This window comes from Carassius auratus, chromosome 39, assembly GCF_003368295.1.
Source record: "Carassius auratus strain Wakin chromosome 39, ASM336829v1, whole genome shotgun sequence".
In the NCBI taxonomy this organism is placed as follows: domain Eukaryota; kingdom Metazoa; phylum Chordata; class Actinopteri; order Cypriniformes; family Cyprinidae; genus Carassius; species Carassius auratus.
Window position 1 is genome coordinate 7,589,175 of NC_039281.1, and position 21,996 is coordinate 7,611,170.

At 37.2% G+C, this 21,996-nt stretch overlaps 3 protein-coding genes and 1 non-coding gene across 8 annotated transcripts in view; 1 reads left to right on the top strand and 3 right to left on the bottom strand.

Moving 5' to 3' along the window:
* The window catches only part of LOC113057832 (protein FAM13B-like), a 43,543-nt gene extending 41,580 nt beyond the window's left edge, over positions 1-1,963 (top strand). For all 3 annotated transcript variants that reach the window (XM_026225367.1, XM_026225368.1, XM_026225369.1), the window contains one exon: positions 28-1,963. In XM_026225367.1, the coding sequence (XP_026081152.1) occupies positions 28-151 (124 nt within the window). In that variant the 3' untranslated portion in view covers positions 152-1,963. The remainder of the gene's footprint in view (positions 1-27) is intronic.
* Positions 1,964-3,176: 1,213 nt separating this feature from the next.
* Positions 3,177-3,249, bottom strand: trnaa-agc (transfer RNA alanine (anticodon AGC)). Its single transcript has one exon. It is a non-coding gene; the product is annotated as a tRNA-Ala (tRNA).
* A 780-nt stretch (positions 3,250-4,029) lies between these two features.
* Positions 4,030-16,520, bottom strand: LOC113057833 (kelch-like protein 3). Its single transcript, XM_026225370.1, has 15 exons — positions 16,111-16,520; positions 15,582-15,704; positions 14,049-14,155; positions 13,484-13,605; positions 11,968-12,130; positions 11,736-11,845; positions 11,226-11,342; positions 10,298-10,447; positions 8,940-9,057; positions 8,661-8,858; positions 7,440-7,541; positions 7,121-7,249; positions 6,897-7,037; positions 5,782-5,925; positions 4,030-5,430 (listed from the first exon to the last, which is right to left on the bottom strand). The coding sequence occupies exons 1-15, from the start codon at positions 16,122-16,124 to the stop codon at positions 5,402-5,404; spliced, it is 1,767 nt and encodes a 588-aa protein (XP_026081155.1). The 5' UTR covers positions 16,125-16,520; the 3' UTR covers positions 4,030-5,401.
* A 116-nt stretch (positions 16,521-16,636) lies between these two features.
* On the bottom strand, positions 16,637-21,852 carry LOC113057836 (heterogeneous nuclear ribonucleoprotein A0-like). Of its 3 annotated transcripts, none has more exons than XR_003277892.1 (4): positions 20,983-21,852; positions 17,926-18,047; positions 17,789-17,840; positions 16,637-16,810 (listed from the first exon to the last, which is right to left on the bottom strand). XR_003277892.1 is itself a non-coding variant. In XM_026225373.1 (1 exon), exon 1 carries the CDS (start codon positions 21,773-21,775, stop codon positions 20,891-20,893), a length of 885 nt encoding a protein of 294 aa, XP_026081158.1. In that variant the 5' UTR covers positions 21,776-21,851; the 3' UTR covers positions 19,136-20,890. The 3 variants fall into 3 exon arrangements, 1 of the variants encoding a protein (XP_026081158.1); XR_003277891.1 differs by having other exon boundaries at positions 17,789-17,843; XM_026225373.1 differs by lacking the exons at positions 16,637-16,810; positions 17,789-17,840; positions 17,926-18,047 and having other exon boundaries at positions 19,136-21,851.
* Positions 21,853-21,996: the final 144 nt, after the last annotated feature.

The window sequence follows — 21,996 nt, forward strand, 5'->3', positions numbered from 1 at the left end:
GTTGTTGTTGTTTATTATCCCCCGCAGGAATGCTCAGAAGGAAGACCGCGTGCCTATGATGGACGAATACAAGGAGTACAAGCGCATTAAAGCCAAACTGCGGCTTCTGGAGGTCCTCATCAGCAAGCAGGATTCATCCAAGTCCATCTAAAGCATCTCAACATCCTGACACTAGTCCATCAGCGTCCACCTCAGCCACTGGACAAGAACAAGAAACACCTGTCGTCTAAAAAGAGTTACCAAGTTCCCTTGAGTTTGATATTCAGACTTTTGACTTTCTTTTCCACGAGGTGTCTCATACTGAGAATCGTGCCGCGTTGCATGATCGCAGCAGTACTACATGCATTACATACATGCATATATATACAGAAATCAAGAACTGAACTCTTCCTCAGACCACACAGATGGTCGTCATATTTCAACACCCACATCACACTCCTCCTCGCCCTAATTCATGCTCTTAGAGGGTGTGCTTTGGGCTCTATGTGTGTATACGTGTACAGACTAATCTATTATGTATGTAGGCTTAAATATTTCAGTGTTTTTCTTGATTTCAGTGTATTGGCACCGTGAATTATCCAGTGCGATTATTATTTTTTTTTTTGTACGTGTATTTTTGCCCATGAGCTTTCGGTTACAAATCAGAGGACTCTTGTATCAAGCTGGTGCTCTTTTTCTGTGTGTGTGTGTGTGTGTGTGTGTGTGTGTGTATAATGACACATGGATCATCTGATCGGACTGAAAAAAGCTACTCCAGCTGGACTGTCACAAACTCTTCCTGATTCATTTGTAAATTACACAAAGCTGCATGTCTGCATTCACATCTGACTGATGATGCAATCAAAGTGAATATATATACATATATGCCAAACTGACACGTTAGATCACAGTGGTACATAGTAGATCATTTCTGACGCTATGTTTTGTGTGTGAATGTGTCCTCATGGGTTTTGCTCATCTCTAGTCTCTTGGTTTGCCGGTGTGCACACAGTCTGATAATGATGTTAGTTAGAAGAACGTGATAATTAGTAGGCGTGTCACGATAACAACTTTTTGTTGTGCAATATATTGCCACAGAAATAATTGCGATAATCAATCTTGTTGTTTAAAAGTCAGATGTCAGTACGCACAAAGACACAGATCCCTAAACAAGACCAAATCTGCAGATGAAACTTTTTTTTTTTTTTTGTAGAAGCATGTTTTAAATTCGAGTTAGCTCCTAACGACTACACCACGTTATGTACGAGAAGCTGCAAAAGTGGATGTGTAAAATATGAAGACAAAAAGAAAATATAATGGGCGATATATTGCATCACCAAAATGACTCTGACTTCCTTTTTTCAGCATATCATCTGATCCGTCATGGTCACTTTTTATGGTCACAGTATCGGCTTTAACATTGAGCTGAACTCATGATAAAGTCTCACCGGAGAGATAGCGAAGGAAGGACAGTTCTGCGGGTCGTGGGAAGTCAGATTAATGTGTTTGGTGGCCGAGATGCTCAAGTGTTGTGAACGCACGGAAGTGATGCATTCATGACAAATGAAGGAGGTGATGGAGATTATTTGCACAGCATTCTGGGAATGCAGTCTGTTATGTTTGTTCTAGTTGTTTACTGAAGCACTACTTGCATGTGAATGTTATCGGACGTGTTCTGGCCCATCTATCACTGTGTGGTGGTGTCCTTTTTTACGACCATTATTTTGTACTCTCGTTTTTTATCGTCTCACTTTCTGCTGTTCATCTTATTGCCGTGGATGTTCCTCTGTATTAGTGAAGCCCCTGCTTTGTCCTGTTTTGTATAAACTTGTCAGTGGTAGGTTTGCATGGCAGAAATGTGTATTTCTATTTTTGTGCCATTTAAAATATAAAGCAATAAATAAGCATCGGGGCCTATATAAGTGGAATGAGAGCCCTCCTCTATCCAGTATGTGCATTATAAATAAACAGCTTGTGAGAATTATTACCTGGAGTTGTGACGTATTGTGCCTGTAGGAGTACTTAAAAAAAAAAAAATATATATATATATATATATATATATATATATATATATATATATATATATATATATATATATATATATATATATGTCCTCACAAAATTCCAAATGGATTGCATCTTTAAAAAAAAAAAAAAAAAAAAAAAACATTTTACTATAATAAAGCATAAAAATACAATTTCTTTGCAGATGTTAGGAAACATGCTAAGTTCAAACACTTGTTTCTCTGAAAAACAACGCATTATGTCTAAATTAACTCATATTAATCAAATATAAATTAGCAAATTCCATGACAAATTATGAACAAAAACAGCATCATGTATTTATGCATTGCATAAATGGTGGTTATATTAATTATTGATTCAACATACAACATTTTACATGGAAACGGTAATGCTAGTAAACATAACAGTAAACAGTCTGAAATAGATCAGGATAGTAAAAATATACACATCATAATTTATTCAGATAAATAACTGACTACATACAGTATGAACATGAAGCTTTATTTCTTGATGGTAAGTTAAGCTTTTCATTTCAGTGTGTTATGAATTGTATATTCGGATCAATTTCTGATACTAATAGGTTCATGTTTAATAATTCCTGAATAATTATGTTCATAAAGAAATTGACTATATTTTGTGTTTGATCTGTTACCTGTGTTGTCAGTGCACAGCAGACACATCCACCTAAACGGTTTAAATATATCTTTTATCCTGCCTAAAAACACCATAAGCATTGCAGATAACATTTGAAGTCAAATTAATTTACATACACATAACAATTAATTCAGTTTGACTGATTCGTTTTAAATCAGTGGTTTGCATGTGACTCTATGGTGCTCTCTGTCGGTAGGGATTAGTAAATGACGGATCAAACACTTCCGGTGGCTTCACCACCCGTTTTGGTAGTTTAGAACGCGATGATTGATCCAGTCATTTATAGATCAGTGCGTGTAAAACATTAATAAATCCTTAAAAATTGACTCATTTAATAGGTACTCGTTGTCGAGTATCTACGATTTTATTTTTTGGGAAATTATAGCAAAAATTTGATCACGTTTTTATAGTGATATTCAAGATTTTAAGTATATATTGTTTAAATATATAATTCAGTGCGTGTATTCCCTTTTTATACTTCAATTTAATTTCTTAATAACGCGCGGTTTGAAAAGGTTTGGAGGATGCGGGCATCGATCCCGCTACCTCTCGCATGCTAAGCGAGCGCTCTACCATCTGAGCTAATCCCCCTACGCGCAGTACGTACTGCACTACGTAATTCACTACGTACTTCACTTTAGTACGTACGTACTTTTACTAAATACTTAAATTAGCTTTTAGCTCTTAATAAAAAATATCCTTACATCAATAATAATACAACGTAGACTAGTTTGTACCAAAATATGAATGGTCAAAAACTGTAAAAGATGCATGGAAGTGTCCAACAAATAAATTACCAGTCAAATCGTTTTCCAGTTAAACCAGTTAAGTTAACGTTCAGTTACTTACAACAAAATCAAATGGGAAGAACACGACTGCAGGAAAGCAGGTTTGACGAATCAGTTGTTAGGCGTCTGCGAATCAAAATACCTTTACTCAAGTGCTCAAGTTTTTTAGGTGCACGATATAAAGTATATATCATCTGCGATAGTATGGTAGATAAGTGTTGTTTTAACGATCTGCGATCCGACATTATTAGAGAATATCACCAAAATCACACACAATTTATTGTAGATGGCACACATGCTTCCGTATTTTCATAATTTTTTTTATATTAATATAATCTAGATCACACAAAGAGTGACGTTTTTTCTCCAGATATCAGCATAACAATTTTTTTTACTTTTTTTTACATTTTACTTCATGCATTCAGTTGCCACAGCTTTCCCTTTACAACAGAAATGAGTGTGCTGTCTGACTTAATTACTGCATAACCTCATGAAGTCCATTATTTTCAATGCATGACTGATTGCTGGCTTCCAATGGCAGCTCATAATCTAGCAGTCTCAAAACTTAAAGACATGGAAATCAAATTCCCTTAACAAAGCTTAATTTATTCATATATTTTGTTTAGAAATACATTAATACCTTGTTCGCAAACCACATTCGTGCATAATCCACAGATGATGCAGCACTGGAATGTCCTAGTTTTAGAGTTGTGGATCATGATGATGTGTTAAAAGAGTAAAGACATCGAATGTAATGGCAGCAGTTACACCAGGCATAGCTCAAATTAAACTCTGAATCACTGGGCACAACAAAAACCTTGTTTTACTGCATAGTATTACTTTCAGATCAGTTGGTCAGTTGGTCATCATGAGAATGAGAAGATGAAAGTATATGTGATCTGGGAATGTTTGCAGTGTTTTGTTAATAATAATTCATATTCATTACCAACAAACTTAGTTTTCATTTCACAATGATCAGTAATGTAAACATGAACGTCTACAGTGAACTACTGTGCAGCTTTATAACCCAATAATGAGGCTTAATATTAAAAAATAATAATATTAATAATAAAAGAGTCTTCCAAAGTCCAGTTCTGTTGGACCACAGATCCAAATGAGCCAGTTAAATATGAACCTGTGTTATATTGGAATTGACCTGCGATTGCAATAGTATCAGCTCTACTGAATAAAGATGACAAGTGCAATTTACCGAAGAGACACCAAGCCAGTGTGATTTCAGAGACTGCATCTACTGAGAGAGTTATCGTGATCTGTGTGTCCAACATGGACGATTGCACACCAAACTGCATCATGTACAAGTAACAAACATACAGTATTATCCATATGAGTTATGAGCGACACTTGGCACATTAAACGGTATGGTCACATTTACTGTCATTTCCACCAGGAAAAACCGTGTCATTTCTATAGAAGTCCATGCACGCACAGATCCACGTCTCACGATGGATTCTATAGAAAGATGCTTGTTTTGAAAATGAAGTGACCATACCGAGATTCACTTGATGTTTCGGTTTACCATCCTCATTACTATATGGCACGAAAGCAGCTGGTTTAATTAAACAACTTACAGGGGTTGCTCCCATAATACTTTTCATAAAAACATAAAGTAACCCTGTTTCTGAGTGTTGTCGGTCAGTAGTAAAGCAAGTAGAGATACATACTCTGTCCTGGCAGAGGACTCACTTAATACACACTACACTGGGTGACCACAGCCTCTCTGTTAATAACAGGGCGAAATGGCACTTCCTGGAGACTGGGAGAGGTCAGGGCTTAGTGTGTGTGTGTGTGTGTGTGTGTGTGTGTGAGGCAGTCAGGATCTGAGATGGAGATCTTCAAGCACCTGTCAGCATCTGGACTCTGTCTTAAATCACTGTGTGTCTGTCACAGCTCAGTCCTGGACAGGTGCGAAGACACCTGCTGCCCAGAAGCTTTAGTCATAAAGGCTTGTCAATGACTGAGACCCCTGAAACAGATAAGACAGCAGTTTAGTTTAGATGTAGCTGATAAGAAGAGAAGGCTTAAGAGGTAGATTAATGTCTACATGTCTAATGCTATATTCATTAAAATTACAAATGTTGTATTTCTGGAGCAGTTTTAAAGGTTTATTACATGTTTGCATCTTGTGCTGGGATCCCAATCTTACTAAAAACTTTGATCCAGATCAAAACCAAGATTGGATTTTGTGATCTAATCCGTTTTCAGATTTTTTCTTTTGAACAATGCATGTTCAAGACTTGATCCAAGCCCAAATCTAATCAGATGAACTTATGAGCAGCTGGGGGTAGGATGTGGAGGAGCTGGGCGTGAAGCAGACCTGCGTAGCTGCGTCCGTTGCTCATGTTGGTGGGGATGAGACTCCATTTATCCACAGCAGGGTCGTAGTACTCCACAGACGACAGGTTACACGAGCCGTCGTCTCCTCCGATCACATACAGCAAACCGTTTATAGCACACACTCCTAGAGACAAACACACTTAACTCAGGACCACAGGCCTTTCCTGCTCTCCCTTTATAAATGATTTGAAAAGGTCTTGAAACACGTCCAGTGTTTGACATTCAAACCACACACACACACACACACACACACACACACACACACACACACACACACACACAATGACTATTTTAAAACTATATAATAATTAAAAAAACATAAATAATGTGTTAAATTTTGACATGGATATCATCTGTAGTTATACTTCTGTGAAATAAATTAAGCCTCTTTCCTATATCTCGCACACGCTTTTAGGATTTTTTTAGGGAATAAATATTAATATGAATGTGCACACACAAACACACTATAAACAGACAAATTAACTACGGCCCAAAGTGATGTGGAGCAAAAGACCTAAATTTGAAGCAAGATTAATAAATAAATCCTACTGAAGAACCACTGCAGCATGAACATTTTTTATGTTTTTCATTACAAAAGTGAAAGTTTATGCATGTAAAATTAATATATTTAGTTTGAAAAAATTCTTGAGTAATCTTTTTGATATTATCTAGTCAGAAAATGAATGTGTAAGTTTCATAATTTGGACTCTTTTTAAGCATTCATGAGATAGAAGTAAGGGTTTTAATTAAATAATCCATTGATTTTATACGGCTAATTCCTAGATAATTCCATATAACAATATATTAAAATGTATAAAAAAAATATAAAAAATTAAAATTATTTAAAATCCTCATTAATATTGTTTTTTTTTTTATGCATTTTATGCATCACACTGTTTTTTCTACAGTTCATTTGTAGTAAAAAAAAAAAAAAAATCCAAGATTAAAAATTAACCTTTTTAAGGTATAACAGTTTTAAGCTTCTGTTTCGCTGGGTCAAAACTGACCGAGAACAGTCTGCTGTTTTTCTGCATTGTGAAAAATCTTGTTTTCAATGATTTGAGTTTCTAAACAGTCTCTCCTCCAGTTACTCACCTGCGTTCCTTCGGCACATGTTCATGTCACACACCTGTCTCCAGGTATTAGAAGCAGGATCATAGACCTCCACACTCTTCCTCACCAGAGGACCGTCGTGTCCACCTGCAGCATACAGCTGTGCATTGAGCACGCCGACACCTGCACAAACACACACTCCATGAAGACCATGAACAGAAATGAGTCCAAAGTATATTCAAAGTCATGTCCGAAAAGGAACAAACCAGCTCCGCTGCGTCTAGTGCTCATGTCCGTCACATAGCACCACTTATTACTGACCGGGTTATACTCCTCCACAGTACTCAAACACTGCCGGGACGCCCCGTCATAACCTCCAACAGCATAAAGCTTTCCTGTATAAGCATCAGACATGCTATGTGAAATCATGAATCATCACAGTTTAAACATGTTACCACAACAGCCAAAAGGTAAAATGTTGTGAAATCTTCTAAATGCACTGCATGTCTGGTTTCATTAACACGTCTGCACTTGAATACTAATATAGTGAGCATTGATCAAGACACATGAGGTCAAAAAGCTCACCGTCGACCACTCCGACCCCAACACTGCTGCGCCTGGTGTTCATGGGAGCCACAAACATCCACTCGTTAGCTTTGGGGCTGTACGCCTCCACTGACGACAGACCTACAGACAGACATTCGTCAGAACATGCAGTTAACAGAAAACATCATGCATTTTTATTTATATATATTTATTTGTTTTTGAAAGAAGCCTCGTTCACCAAGGCTGCATACAAATATTACAAATTCAGTTTCTATTATTGTCATAAGTAATGCGATCAAAGTTGTATTTTCAGCATCATTACTCCAGTCTTCAGTGTCACATGATCCTTCAGAAATCATTCTGATTTGCTGCTCAAGAAATATTTAAGATTATTATATTTTTGTGTAAAACGTTATGCATTTTTTGCCGGGAGTCTTTGATGAATAGAACGTTTAAAAGAACAGCGTTTATTCAAAACAGAAAATTTCTGTGACATCATAAATATATTTACCGTCACCAGAGTTGAGTAGATTACTTACAAATTGTAGTCTGTTTCTGATTATAGATTAGATGATGAAAAACTGTAATTAGTAACGTATTTTAAGTTACTAATTTTAGGGAATGTAATCAGAACTACTTTCAGATTACTTTTTTTAAAAACGTACTGTTTTAAACTTACCATAAAACAGCATATTGATATTAAAAAGCAGAGAAAGAAAACATGCAGCTTTTTGACATCAATGTAAAAAAAAAATGCGTTAAACAATACACTAAACTGGATTTAACATAAGAATGAACAGTTACTGACGGTCACTGGATATGATTAAAAGTGTTTAATAGCATGCATAATTATTAGTTTCATACATGGTCTCTAATTACTTGAGATCTGTTTTTTTTTTTTTCTCCTGAATTCAGAACCATGGTTTGCATACGTATTTACACAACATTAGTCAAATCTAAGATACAGTAGGATTTTTAGAAAGGGAAATTAAAAGAGAAATAAGAAGAATTCTAACAAAAACTAATTCTATATATTTTACTAATCGTGCAATTTAAAAGTATCTGTAATCTGATGAGCATTTTAAAATGTAATGTATTCTGGATTACGTAAAAATTAAGCATGTGCAATTAGAGTATATGTAATCCGTTACTACCCGGGACTTTTGATTAATGGACCTTTGCTGAAGAATAAAATAAATCCTACTGATCCCAAACTTTACTGTATGAATGCATCCTGGCCTTCATTTTTCAAAGGTATACCTGTGCTCCCATCAAAGCCCCCGACAGCGTACAGCAGGTCCCCCAGCACAGCGGCTCCTAAAGTGCTGCGGCGCTCTTGCATGCTGGGAACAGAGCTCCACTGGTCCTTCAGCCCATCATACACATCCACCGTCCGCACGCGGAGGGAGCCGTTAAATCCCCCCACCGCATACACCTTACCGGCCATGAACACCACACCTACATGACACGCACAGAGAGGATGAGACCAAGAGAAACACACACATCTAGAGATAGATGAGGGACAGAACAGAGAAGAACCTGCTCGACAGCGTCTGGATGGTAAGTCTGCCACCTGGTACCAGCGGTCCTCCTGAAAGTCATAGCACTCCACGCTGCGGATGGCTTTAGGCGCCTGACCCCCCACGACCATCATCACCTGTCAGATTCACAACAAAAATCAATCCTCCGAAAGCCAATTAAATTCATCCAGACCTTCAGTCTGGGACTAAGATAGTAGAAAAATGCAGTAATAGTTTATAAGGTAGTCAGTTTACTGATGCCACATTACTCATTTTTGAAGTGGTCACTTCTGTCAGGCTTCAATAGAATGAATTTGACACGTTGACTTCTGCGAGGAAACAGCCGATCGCTTTAATAGCATGATTGTTAATCTTGAAAGATTTAAGACAGTTTGATATTTTTATTTTGACGAGTGAAAATCAACCCTTACTTTTACACAGAAATCACGCAGCTGTGAACCAGTGGATCGATAAGAAGCGAATGCGTTATAAAAATATAAACAATACACTAAGATATGTTTGTATGTTACTAGAGTAATATAGTTGTTTGATTATAATTGTCTAATATGATAATTGATCGTTTTGACTAAATCCTTTTATTAAAAAATGTTTAAATGCTGAAATGTGAAGTTTATCGTTTTATAAAACTTTTTGTACATTTGAACTGTAAATCATGCTTTTTATACTCTTAATATGTTGACATAGACATTGTGCTACACTTATTTGTGCAGATCTTAAAAAAAAGCTCTTTAAAAAGCTTAAATATGATTTTTAAAATCCTTTTTTCCCATTCATAGAAGTACAGAAAACCAATCTTGGAATCTAACCCTCTACAATGCGAATTAATCACTCGCATATGACTAAATTGTCTATTGTTAGCCATTGGCTAATACATTTATAGATTTCACTCACCAGGCTAACTTTAAGTTTTACTTTACAAATTTTGAACACTGCGCATTTGAGAGTTTCACTCCATCTTTAGAGACAACTATATCAGTTCATCTCAATGGATTCATTTAACGTATTATAAACTCTAGTGTTAGCTAAGAGCCCTCCGTGTTTCCATCCAGATGGAAAAAGAGGGAGTGCAAAACACTCTTATCAAGTAAAATATATGTGCTACGTGTAAATTATATTCTTTGGTAGTGGGCGGAACTAACGGTCAAACGGCAATCTCATTGGCTAAGATTTAGAGAAATATGCATTAATTTTTTATTCATGCATGGTTACCAAACTTTAGTACTAATTACTTAAGTTCTATCACAAAAATGCATGATTGTTAAAAGTAAATCAATTAAAAGCTAATTTCAGATCATATCACACATGAATGTATTTTGAATGACTGGTATTGTAAGTTTGAAGCGATTATATTAATACCTTTGGCAAACTGATTGGTGTGCGTGGTCTGGTTCTGTCAGTCTTTATCAGGTGCCGCTGGTCTGCAGGTAAAAGATGGTACTTCATCGCCTCGATCAGGAAGTCCTTACAAGTGTTGTTGTTTTTTATTAAGGGGTCCTCCTCTACAATCTGTACGAATACACATTTACAAAAACAGCAGAGAGGCTACTTGAGAACGCAAATTCACTCTCTGACAGCAGGTGGCGCTTATGAAACGGCAGCAATATAGTGTTTTCTTGGTTACCTGTAAACAAAGCAAGTCAGCTTATAAACACTGCTTTAATATGCATTATGCAGAGGCAAGATGAAAAGAAAATACCATTTAAACTTTTCTAAAGATGGTCAGTTCCCCAGATACATCCATATAAACCACCACTCCCAAAGGTATCACGATACGTTTAACATTTCAACTGACTTGAATCGTCACATGTGTGACCCCGGACCACAAAACAAGAAAAAAATTTTATTGAGATGCATGCATCATCTGAAAGCTGAATAAATTATCTCTCAGTTGAGGTATGGTTTGTTAGGATCGGACAACATTTGGGCGAGATACAACTATTTGAAAATCTGGAATCTGAGAAAATCTAAATATTAAGAAAGTTGTCCAAATGAAGTTTATCGCTATGCATATAACTAATCAAAAAATAAGTTTTGATATATTTACGGTAGGAAATGTACAAAATATCTTCATGGAACATGATCTTATACTAATGAGTTTTGGCATAAAAGAAAAAATTATAATTATCACCCATACAATGTGTTTTTGGTTATTGCTACAAATACACCCCAGCGACTTAAGACTGGTTTTGTGCTTCAGGGTCACATATTTTTATAAATTTTTCAACTGGCTTGGGGTGCATCGTCACATCCCTATAACTTGTTATGAAACTGAGCCCAGACACACCTGAACCAGGTAATCTCTGGATAGCAGGGGCAGTCGAACATGCTCCATGAGCTTAGGCATGTGCTCCAGACGGGCTTCTTTATCGTGCTTTATCCAGGCGATCATGGCCTCAAACACCTGGGGGTGTAACATACAAGAACAAATCATATTTTATGTTTCTCTGCGTATTGTATGAATGAAGACCAGGCCGCCATCCTTCACTGCCTGTGTGTCTCTGCTCAGATGACAATGAAGCATCTGACAGATGACAGCCGATATCAAGTATATGTGTGAGCGCAGACTTGAGACACAAGTTACTCGTAAGCTGAGAGCAGTGACTGACAGATGGCTCGTCATCTCCTTCAGCGTCACATCAGCATGTACATGTGAAAACCAAACATCAACCATCTGCTGTCTACAAATCACAGAAGGCTGAGCTAAAAACAGGCTGTGTGATGTGGTGCATGAGAGAGAAACTTAGAAGCGCAACAGAAAAGACACAACTGGGATAAATAAACGTGGTAGTGTCACCTTCTCTTCAGTGGACACGGTGAGTTTGTCGCTGGAGATCAGACTGCACACCTGCTGCAAGGAGAGGCCCATGAACTCTTCTCCCAGCATGACGTCTGTAAAGTGCTGCTCTGCTTGAAACAAGTAAACTTGCTCAAAAAATGCATCTCCACACAAAAATACATATTGGTGTGTTGCGTAATCGACTAGCTGTTTCTCATCCCACAATGGCTGAAGTAGGAAGAGCGCTCACCGGCGTAAGCGTGGGCCAGGCTGAGCAGTCCTGTGCAGGCGTGAAGGTCAGCGAACGCTCGGATGCCCAGGCAGTTGGTGGGGTGAAGCTGCGTTTGCAGGAAGTCACAGCAAACCTGTCGAACATCCATCAGCTGCAGCAGGCTGGCAGCTGGGAGCAACACCTGGACACAGCAGGAATAACACAACGAGATGAAAACACACACACACACACACTATACATGAAGTAACCAGGAAGTCAGCCTGCTGGCCTGATTCATGATGACTAACCAGTATAGCTTATGTAATGATGACAAGTTTTTTTTTTTTTATTATTAATTTTGCAAAAGAATTGTGTGTTATCTGAAACAATATAATACATATATGTACACAACCATTCAAAAAAAATATTTTTGAAAGAAGTCTATTTAGCTCGCTAATTGTTTTTTTTGTGTGTGTATAAAAAATACAGTAAAAACAGTCATATTGTGAAATATTAGAATTTAACTGTTTTCAATAATTTTTTTATGTATTATTTTTAATATTCAGTGATTATAGAAAAGAATCAGCCCCCTTTAAAATAATCACACTTTGTGTCCATTTTCATTTCAGGCTGCAAAGCAACAGTTTTTGTTTTATCCAGCTGTATTTATATTGCAAAGTCTAGATGTGCAAACATATCCCAACAGACGAAAGACTGTAATTAAAGAAAACTGTGGTTTGACAAAATACTTTATTTAATATTTAATATTTTTTCTGACATGTACGTGTTATGTCGCTATTCAAAAGATCAAAAGATTAGCATTTATTTGAAATAGAAATATTTTGTAACAAATTTTATATACTGTCACTTTCGATCCATTTAATGCATTCTTGCTGAATAAAAATAATCACTTATTTAAAAAAAAAAAATGACAAACTTTTGACAGTAGTGTACATAGTTAGAGACACTAAAGCCTATAATTTGTAATCTCTATTATCATTATTGATTCAGTAAGTAAACTAAAATTAATTACAAATCAATTATATTTTACTTTAAATTATTGTTCATTTTAAGTAAAACGTATTCTAATAGAAGCTGAATTATAAATAGATCATAGTAAAAGCTATAGTCTACACTTCCACTGGTATGCTTAATTAATATTCATTAAAATAGTAAATTAGTAAAAACCATAGCATTCGAATACAGGCCTCGGGGAAAAACAAGACTGAACTGAATTAGCACATGCACAGTGTAACTCAACAGCCACTTTCTTCCTAGAAAAGCAATGAAAATATTGAATTGGCATGAAGCTTCTCAGATCATCTGTTCTCAACCGATTTCTTCTGTACATCCAAACAAGAGCCCCACATACAAAACATAGAACACATGGGACAATAGAGCTCTAACACAAGGGCAAAGTGCACACCACAGAAAGCTTCCTCTCCCGCGCTGCTCGTTTCCTCTGCTAATAATGAGAGGAAATACCCTGCCCCAGATCTCCAGAGCCAGAGAGCACAAGAGCTAGTCATTAGATAGGTTTGAAGCAGTACATTACCTGGACATTATCCTCAGACACTTCAATCTCAGCCGTGTAAATATAATCCACCAGCTTCGAGAGCGTCTGTCCATCAACATCCCTGATCTCCACATGATGAGCCTTGCTTTCACTCATGTCACCTGGACTCATCAAGCACAACACAGAATCAGATCAGACACACAAAGATCTTAAAACTGTTCAAATAAGGCTTAAAAAAGGAAGAATGAACATCATGTTTATTTATGCAGAAACAGTTTCTTTATATAAAACATTTCTAATGCTTCTACAAATACCCTGCAAATAATCACGATGCTCGATCTTCACCAAAGTGATAGTTCACCTCAAATAACAATCCAATGTACATGGACCTCATAAAAGATATATTGATAATCAGTCACTAGCATTCTTCAAAATATCTTATTTAGTGTTTTCCGGTTTGGAATGACACAACGGTGAGTAAAAGATGACAGAATTTTAACTTTGTATATAATCGTCTACACTAAGTGCTGAAGAACATCAGTGTGGCGTGAGGAACATGTGTCTCTCATCGGTGAAAGAAAAGCATTAGGATGTGATGTAGTACCTGTGAACATGGCACAGAAGTAAGGACTGCAGGACGCTAAAACTACTCTGTGTGCTGGCACCTCCACTTCACCCGCCACCAGCAGAACATCACAAAGCATCCTCCGGCTGTGATTAGGAAGAAAAATTCAAAGAAAGCTGAGGATCTAGATGAGGCCTGATTTTTCCTAAAAGTATATTTTACTTTTATGCCAAAAATCATTAAGATGTTAAGTGAAGATTGTGTTCCATGAAGTAAATGTCATACCATAAATATATAAAAACGTAATTTTTGATTTGTAGTATGTATTGCTTAGAATTTATTTGGACAACTTTAAAGGTTATTTTCTCAATATTTAGATTTTTTTTGTACCCTCAGATTCAAGATTTTCAAATAGCATCTCATCCAAATATTGTCTGGTCCTAATAAACCAATGCAAAGCTTATTTATAGAAGATGTACAAAACTCAGTTTTTAAAAATTTACACTTAAGACTGGTTTTGTGGTCCAGGGTCACATATCTTAATATCTCCATGCCTTACAAATGAATTAAGCCAACTGCATTAAATCAAGCAGCTGAGAAATGCTATGTCCTCCTAAAAAACTGAAGAAAAAAAAAGGTTTTTGTGAATGTTGTTGTTTCTTTTTATTTCATTACATTGGGTGGAGCATAAGAAACAAATGCAGAAAAAAAACATTTTTGAAAAATATATATTTCATTCATATTTTATTCTATGTCTTTTGTGGAGGATGCCATGACTAAAATAAATAGACATGAAAAGGCATATATATGTAAAAACAAACAAAAAAAAAAGTTACATTTTTTCATTCACCAAATCCTTTTTTTTGGTTTGTTTGTTTCAATCAATTTTTAGCCAAGTTTTGTACAAAGATGATTATCAACTACGTTATGGAAGATATAACAGAATGATTTGATATACTACTGTACTTTATGCAATATGTGCGTAAAATTTCCATAAATTGATATTTGCGTTCTATTCAATATCTATAATACATTGCATCTAATTTGCATATTAATGTGTTCTTGGGGCAAATCATAATGAAAAAGAAGTGTTATAACAGGAGTAATAACTTGGCATAAGACATAAGAATATCTCATATTTCATAGGAATATTGATCAATAATTTAATTACCTACTTGATGTATTTCCCCAAAATGTAAAGTACATGTATGAAATTTATGATCTGCTTAGCAATTAAAATTGAGATGTTTAAGCCAAACAATTTGAAAATTAGACAGATTTCCATGTCATTACATGATATTTTGCTAAATTTGATCATTCGGTCAATAGAACTAATATTTAAAGATGTGTTTATGATCAAACCTCCAAACATTTGATATCTCTAAAATATAATCTCCTCTACTAAGGACAAAAGTCTATGCCTGGGTCCCATGCACATTACCCTATATGAGTAACATTTTTTATACTATTATTTAAAAAAATCCATTCTATATCAGTTGACCTGGAATGTTAGGTCATGTCCCCATCAGTGTCTCCAGAGACTACCTGAATAAGCTTCATCAGTTTACAAACCTTCTCAAGTCATTCATGAGCCGGAAGGCTTTCCTCATGTGTGTGTGACTGAAGCTGTGCAGATCTGGCTCTTTTGCATCTTCCTGTGAATCCAGACTAGACACAGGACAAGAGACTCCAAACCTAATGAATGAATCAGAGTTGTTTGCAACTGACGTTTAATAACAAAAACCGTGTTTAATCACTAACATGTTTAATGTTCTACCACAACAAACCTGTTTCTCAACGCAAACTAACTTCTATTAGTTTCCAATCACAGTTCTCTTTCAGTTCTGATGATAAAGTCAGTTTACATTCGTGTATCTTGATTCGAAACACTTAAATGTGAAGTATATAGTTAAAATAGAGACATTAAGCGAATACACAACAGACCGCTAGCAATGTAGCCGCTACTAATAATATAAATTGAAAATGCGTACTTTACGGTTAAAATTACAGTTTTATCCATAACTAGACACTTCGGTTTCCTGGTTAGCCCTATTACATAGTTAACTTCGTCTTTCTTTTCCTATAAAAGGCACGTACTTACCCGTCACAGTCCATTTTTTGAGCAGTATCGCGCTAGGCAGCTGGCTAAAGTTAGCTAGCTACATCATTTTCAGCAGGTTCTGGAAGTCTCGGGTATTCCGTTTGTTGACGCACGAGTTCGTTTAAAGCCTCAAGTCGACTGCTGAACGTGTTGTGCTCCGTGTGGTCTCTCGTGAGATGTTCGGGGCTTGTTTACCTGAGTGGTTAGCAGCTCGCAGCTAGCATCTCAGAGCTAAACAGACTTTTACACCCAAGAACGTCGTAACGGTCCTCCATCATCGTCGTCGTCATCATCATCATCATCATCATCGCGTCGCCTGGCAACAGTGATACAATTGTTCCACGAGGTCCAAGGTGACTCTTCAGAGCACAACCACATCACTATCATGATTCCGTGGTGCTTCTCAGCTTTATTAAAGTCAATCATTCATACTGTAATAGGTTTATAGCTTAGTAGATGTTGCTAATTTCTATCTTGTGTAACCCCACTTGATGCATTCAAACATTAACAGCAGACTTCAAATTTATCCAGTTTTTTATTTTATTTTATTGAATTAATCAGACATTTAATGCCAGTTCATATGCACATGTACAATGATTCCAACCACTTTGACAATATGCATTCGATTCAACTCCAGTCACAGGAACCAGATGCAGCCACCTTCCAGGTACCATGATCAGGGCATCATCTTGGCACAGGTCTGTAAAAATAAAGACATTTTCCAGAAAAGAGAGCATGAGAGATTTATCCTCCTGGGACCTAGGCATAGACTTTTGTCTTCTTGTGTAGAGGAGATTTTAGGGTTTTAAGTCTGGATGTCCTGTATGGAGCACATTAAGGGCTTTGAGATGTTTGAAGGTTTGATTATAAACACTCCCTCTTCTTGGTCTTTAAATATGACCGATATGGATACTGATATCATCATTTAACACTCTTAGGGAAATATGATAATATTTAGTAATTCTCATTCATATCTGGCTAACTTTCAAATAGTCATAATTTAGAAAATGTTATGGGGTTTCAAATCCAAATTTGACTTATGGAACAAGGCATAATGTCTTCTGTAGAGGAAACCAGTCTGATGTCAATCAGACACTTTGCAAATGATTAAATCAACATTGTTATGAAATGTGGCATTATCATGAAAATGTTGCCAGGTTGTTACTCCCTTCATAACGCTTTCTTTTCCTTCTCATTATGATTTGCACACAAGGACGCATCAATATGCTAACTAGATGCAATGTATTATAGATGCATTGAATAAAATGGGAATATCAATTTATGGACATTTTATACACATTGTACAAAGTAAATTAGTAAGTTAAATCTTTCTTTTATTTTTTTATAACATAGTTGAGATAAAATTTGGTTAAAATGGCCTGAAACCAAAAGAAACTGGTGAACTAAAAAAATAAAACCTTGTATTTGCCTATACTCGGATTATACATATACATTTCAAAAATGTTTTTTCCATATTTGTTTCTTATGCTCCAACCAATGTAATGGTTAAACATACAAAATGTTTCCAAGCAGAACCATATTTATTGCAACGTATGCTCTCATGAGTTCATAATCTCAAACCCACAAAAAGATCATGGTAAACACAAAACTCAAATTATGTAATCGACATACATTTTTATTCAAATCACTGAAATGAGACATTCTGCTTAAATCTTACCACAGGCATCTTGTCTCTCAGAGATCCATGCACATGTATTCATATGCAAACTCTGCTACAACAGAAAGACAAACAAAAATAAATTTAGTTAATATAATTGGCGTGACTGACTAAAAGACCACAGATAACATGCTTACCAAAACTCACTGGAGTTCTTCCTTCATCTTTAGAGCAACTGGATTCACAGCCGCAGCAGAGGTTCATCAAGCGGCCGAACTTAGAAGTCAGATTTTATTTAAATCCTTCCATTGCATTCTCTCTGTGAAAAAGTCAAGACAGATGGAGATGCATGTAAGCGTCAAATCAACAAGCGGTGTCCTGAAACATGTCGATCTACACAACCCCTTCAGATTGACACACTGTGCCCTTACAAAGGCTCTATGCAGGTGGTGTGCTTTGAAAATGACAGTAGCACATCTCACTTTTGAAAAGGCCAATGCCAAGAGGTTGCATCTTCACCAGTCTCACTCAATTATCAACAAAATCCACTGCCCTCTTAAAGAGTGCCAGAAATGTAGGACAAAGCACGAGCAAAACACCGAGATGAGGAGGGGAGGGGGATTGACAAGATGTAAAGTAAATAGCTGAAAGCACAAACCTTGCTTAATAAATGCTGATCTCCTTTGCATTTGATGCCATTAATATCTGGAACTAATGCATCAAGTATACAGGAACTATAAGCTTCGTTCTCCGGTTTGACCTTAAACTGGAAATCGGCTAAAATATTGGATTAAGACATAACTACATAGACCACAATCACCACATTGAACTACAGAGCATGTTCTACTTTCCACTTTTCCATTAAATGGTCGCCGCCACTTAACGCTATTCACAGCTAGTATTTAGAAAATGCTGAAATAGTTGCATGCACGCTTTACGTTAACGTCTCACAAATACCTGATTTCGTTTTCCAGGTGGATCCAAAGTATGTTAAGAGACACACCCGATGTAATGTCTGGTGTATAAAGCATTTCTACAAACCTGGAAACCTGGTGCGTTTATCCTATGGATTTTCAGCTGGGTTTCTACATCTCTGGAGTAGCCCTGGAGAATCCAATGACGTAGTAGTGGACACAGCTAAGGTATAGATCCGTCTTATTTGATCACTAAAAGTATTGGAACAAAGCTCTACACATATTTTAAGAATTAAGACAACATACGGTTGGGAAAATATTAACATCCCCACATGTCTGATGCAAAGGAAAGTCATTAGAGCCAATGCCTGATTAAAGGCAAAAAGTGGCCTCCAGTTTTAGTCTTACCTAGATGGAAAGACAAAATCGCTACATGGGTCTCATATACGTCAAACCACCCAATAAATCTCAGCTGGTCATAAACCATAATGGCTACGGAGTAATGATTTTTATTAACAGAAATACATACAGTTCAGTTGTATCTGAAATAAACAATATTCAATGGGTTGAAGCAGTAATACAATGAGACAAGAGCATTTAAGTCCTTTACTAAATAATTAAACTGTAGGAAAAACAAGAGTCCCGACCAAAAGGTTCACTGTAACACCACCAATGACAATATTTTCATAATGTTCTTGAACTATTTAACAGATTACACTAATTGGGAGGGGACACACGTTAATCACTTTTAACTATTAACGGACGTTGAGGGTTGTTTGAGCGAGCCTGAACATTCGAAGCTGGAACTAGTCCTTTTAACTTGCATATTTTTTACTGAGACGACAAAGATTTTTCAATTTAATCCAACACTTTTCTTATGTTAGAACAAACAGCTAGTTGCAATCGAGCCTAATTAAATAAATTCAATCTTTCATTGGTTGGCAGCAGACTCTGCAGCAAGTGGATTAATTGAGTACAACAGTGCCAGTCTACTTTTTCAGCTGCCTTGGTTTTCTGTAGAATTTTTCCCCATTCATTTTTAAAAAGCATTTTGTTACAGAGCTATGATTCAGTCAAACCAACCAGCTATGAGCCGAAACATTGCAATCTTTGATTCGATGCAAAAAAGTATTTGTAGAGGGCAAATACACAAAACGGAAAGTACTCCAATCCCAGGAAACATTGCGAATGACAAAACTATTGATTTAAAGATATTGAGTATGCATACAGAAACATTATATGCTTATTGCAAAATATGCAAATATTAATTCTCTGATTGAAGAATTATGGTTGGTTTCTACATATTTGCAAAACGAGTGGAAAATAAACACAACACACCATTTAACCTCATAGCTTATAGTGTCTGCCTTGCTTTATGAAGAAAATGAATGGGATTTTTACTCAAGGCACTGTGCACTCAAAACATCACGTGATATGCAAATAACGCCTGCAGCCAGCCAATGGATGTTTGAATCGCTACAGGGTTTCACTGCTGATTGGCTCTCAATCAAAATCAGATTTAAATGTTAGTCGTCAAACGATTAATCGCATTCAAAAAAAAAATTGTTTATATAATATATGTACTATGCATATTTGTTATGTAAATACACGCACACATGTATACACTTAATGTATTTGGTTTATATATAAAATGTATATATAAATTATATTAATATAAACATATGTAGGTTTGTGTATTTATATATAAACGCATATATACACAGTTAGTGTATTATATAAACAAACGCTTTTATTTTGTTTGCGATTAATTTGATTGACTGCACTATTAAGCGTTTTGAAAAAAAGAACAGACACAATAAAGATACAATGCATACACTAAAAGGTGAAAAACACATGCCTACTCTAACAAGCAAAAATACTAATCTTAACCTAATCCCAAACCAAAGAAAAAAAAAAACTTGAGTAACAGTTGAGCCAACAGGTAGCCTGCCCCGACCACTGGCCAGTCTTATAATACAAGTAGAGATCCAGAGTAGTAGTCCTATGTCTTGCTGAAAGGAAAGAGAAAAAAAAAAATCTCCCTAGTACTTCAGGGAAAGATGTAAGATGCGGAGTAAAGTCGGACAGGTGAGCCCTGGCCCTACCTATGATCTGCTGGACTGGATAATGATAATGGAGCTCGAGTGTTTCAGTCAATGCCACGTTATGTTAAAGTGGCTCAACTTAGCTGAAGATAATGTGTGGTCGAAACTGTGATGTGGGCTGGGGAAGGACCTAATACACGCTCCTAATACGAGCCTCCGTAACCCCCCCTGCCGTAACCACCACCACCACCTCCTCCTCGGGAGTAAGGAGCGCTGCTTCTGCCCGAGTAATTACCTTTCATTGGGCCATAGCCAGAGGACTGCTGGCCATAGCCGCTGCCAAAGTCACTGTAGCCGTTACCACCGCCGTAGCCCTCCATTTGGTCCCCGTAGCCTCCCCCATACCCGCCTCCGTAACCTCCGCCGTAGCCGTCATTGCCTCCATACCCGCCGCCGCTGCTGTAGTTGCCGTATCCGCCGCCGCGCGCGCCGTAGCCGTTCTGCGGTCTGCCCATCCCCCTCCCGCCGCGGCCACCACGACTCCCAGCGGCCTGCATCTCTTGCTTGGTCAGGGCTTTCTTCACCTCCACTTTATGCCCATTGATAACGTGGTACTTGAGCACCACTGCTTTATCGGCCGAGTCGTTGTCCTCGAAATACACGAAGCCGAAGCCACGCTTCTTTCCAGTCTCTTTGTCCGTTATCACCTCCGCCTTCTCCACCGCGCCGAACTGTGAGAAGCAATCACGGAGGTGATCCTCCTCGATGTCGTCTCTAAGCCCGCCGATGAAGATCTTCTTCACCTTCGCGAGGGCCTCTGGCCTGCCCGCGTCTTCCCGAGCCACTGCCCGCTTCAGCTCGACGTTGTTACCGTCCAGAACGTGCGGTCGGGCCGCCATGGCCGAGTCCGCCTCCTCGGGGCTCGAGTACGTCACGAAACCGAAGCAGCGCGAGCGCTTCAGCTGCTGGTTCTGGACGACCACGCAGTCCGTGAGCGTCCCGTATTGCTCGAAATGATTTCGCAGCCCGTCATCGGTGGTTTGGACGTTAAGTCCACCGACAAAAAGCTTACAAAGTTGGTTTTCCATTTAGACCGTCGTTTTCGTAACCGAATCTCAGCTAAGTCTTTGTGAAATGGCGGTGAAATATAAATGGCGGCGGTGCGGACGGATGATGTCATATAGACGTAAACCACTCCCACCGCGGGGATGAAATCAATTCGTTTTAGTTATTTTGATTAATTTATTTAATAAGAAGTATCGTTTGTATGTCGGTAATATATATTTTTTTATATAATTTTTTTCTTTAC

Bases quoted from the DNA above. Each gene is read 5' to 3' on its own strand.
- LOC113057836 (XM_026225373.1), bottom strand. From the start codon at position 21,775: ATGGAAAACCAACTTTGTAAGCTTTTTGTCGGTGGACTTAACGTCCAA.
- LOC113057833 (XM_026225370.1), bottom strand. The intron at 13,606-14,048 runs GTACTACATCAC...TGATGAGTCCAG, and splicing joins CTTCTGTGCCATGTTCACAG to GTGACATGAGTGAAAGCAAG. The intron at 8,859-8,939 runs GTTCTTCTCTGT...CGTGTCATGTAG, and splicing joins ATCCAGACGCTGTCGAGCAG to GTGTGGTGTTCATGGCCGGT.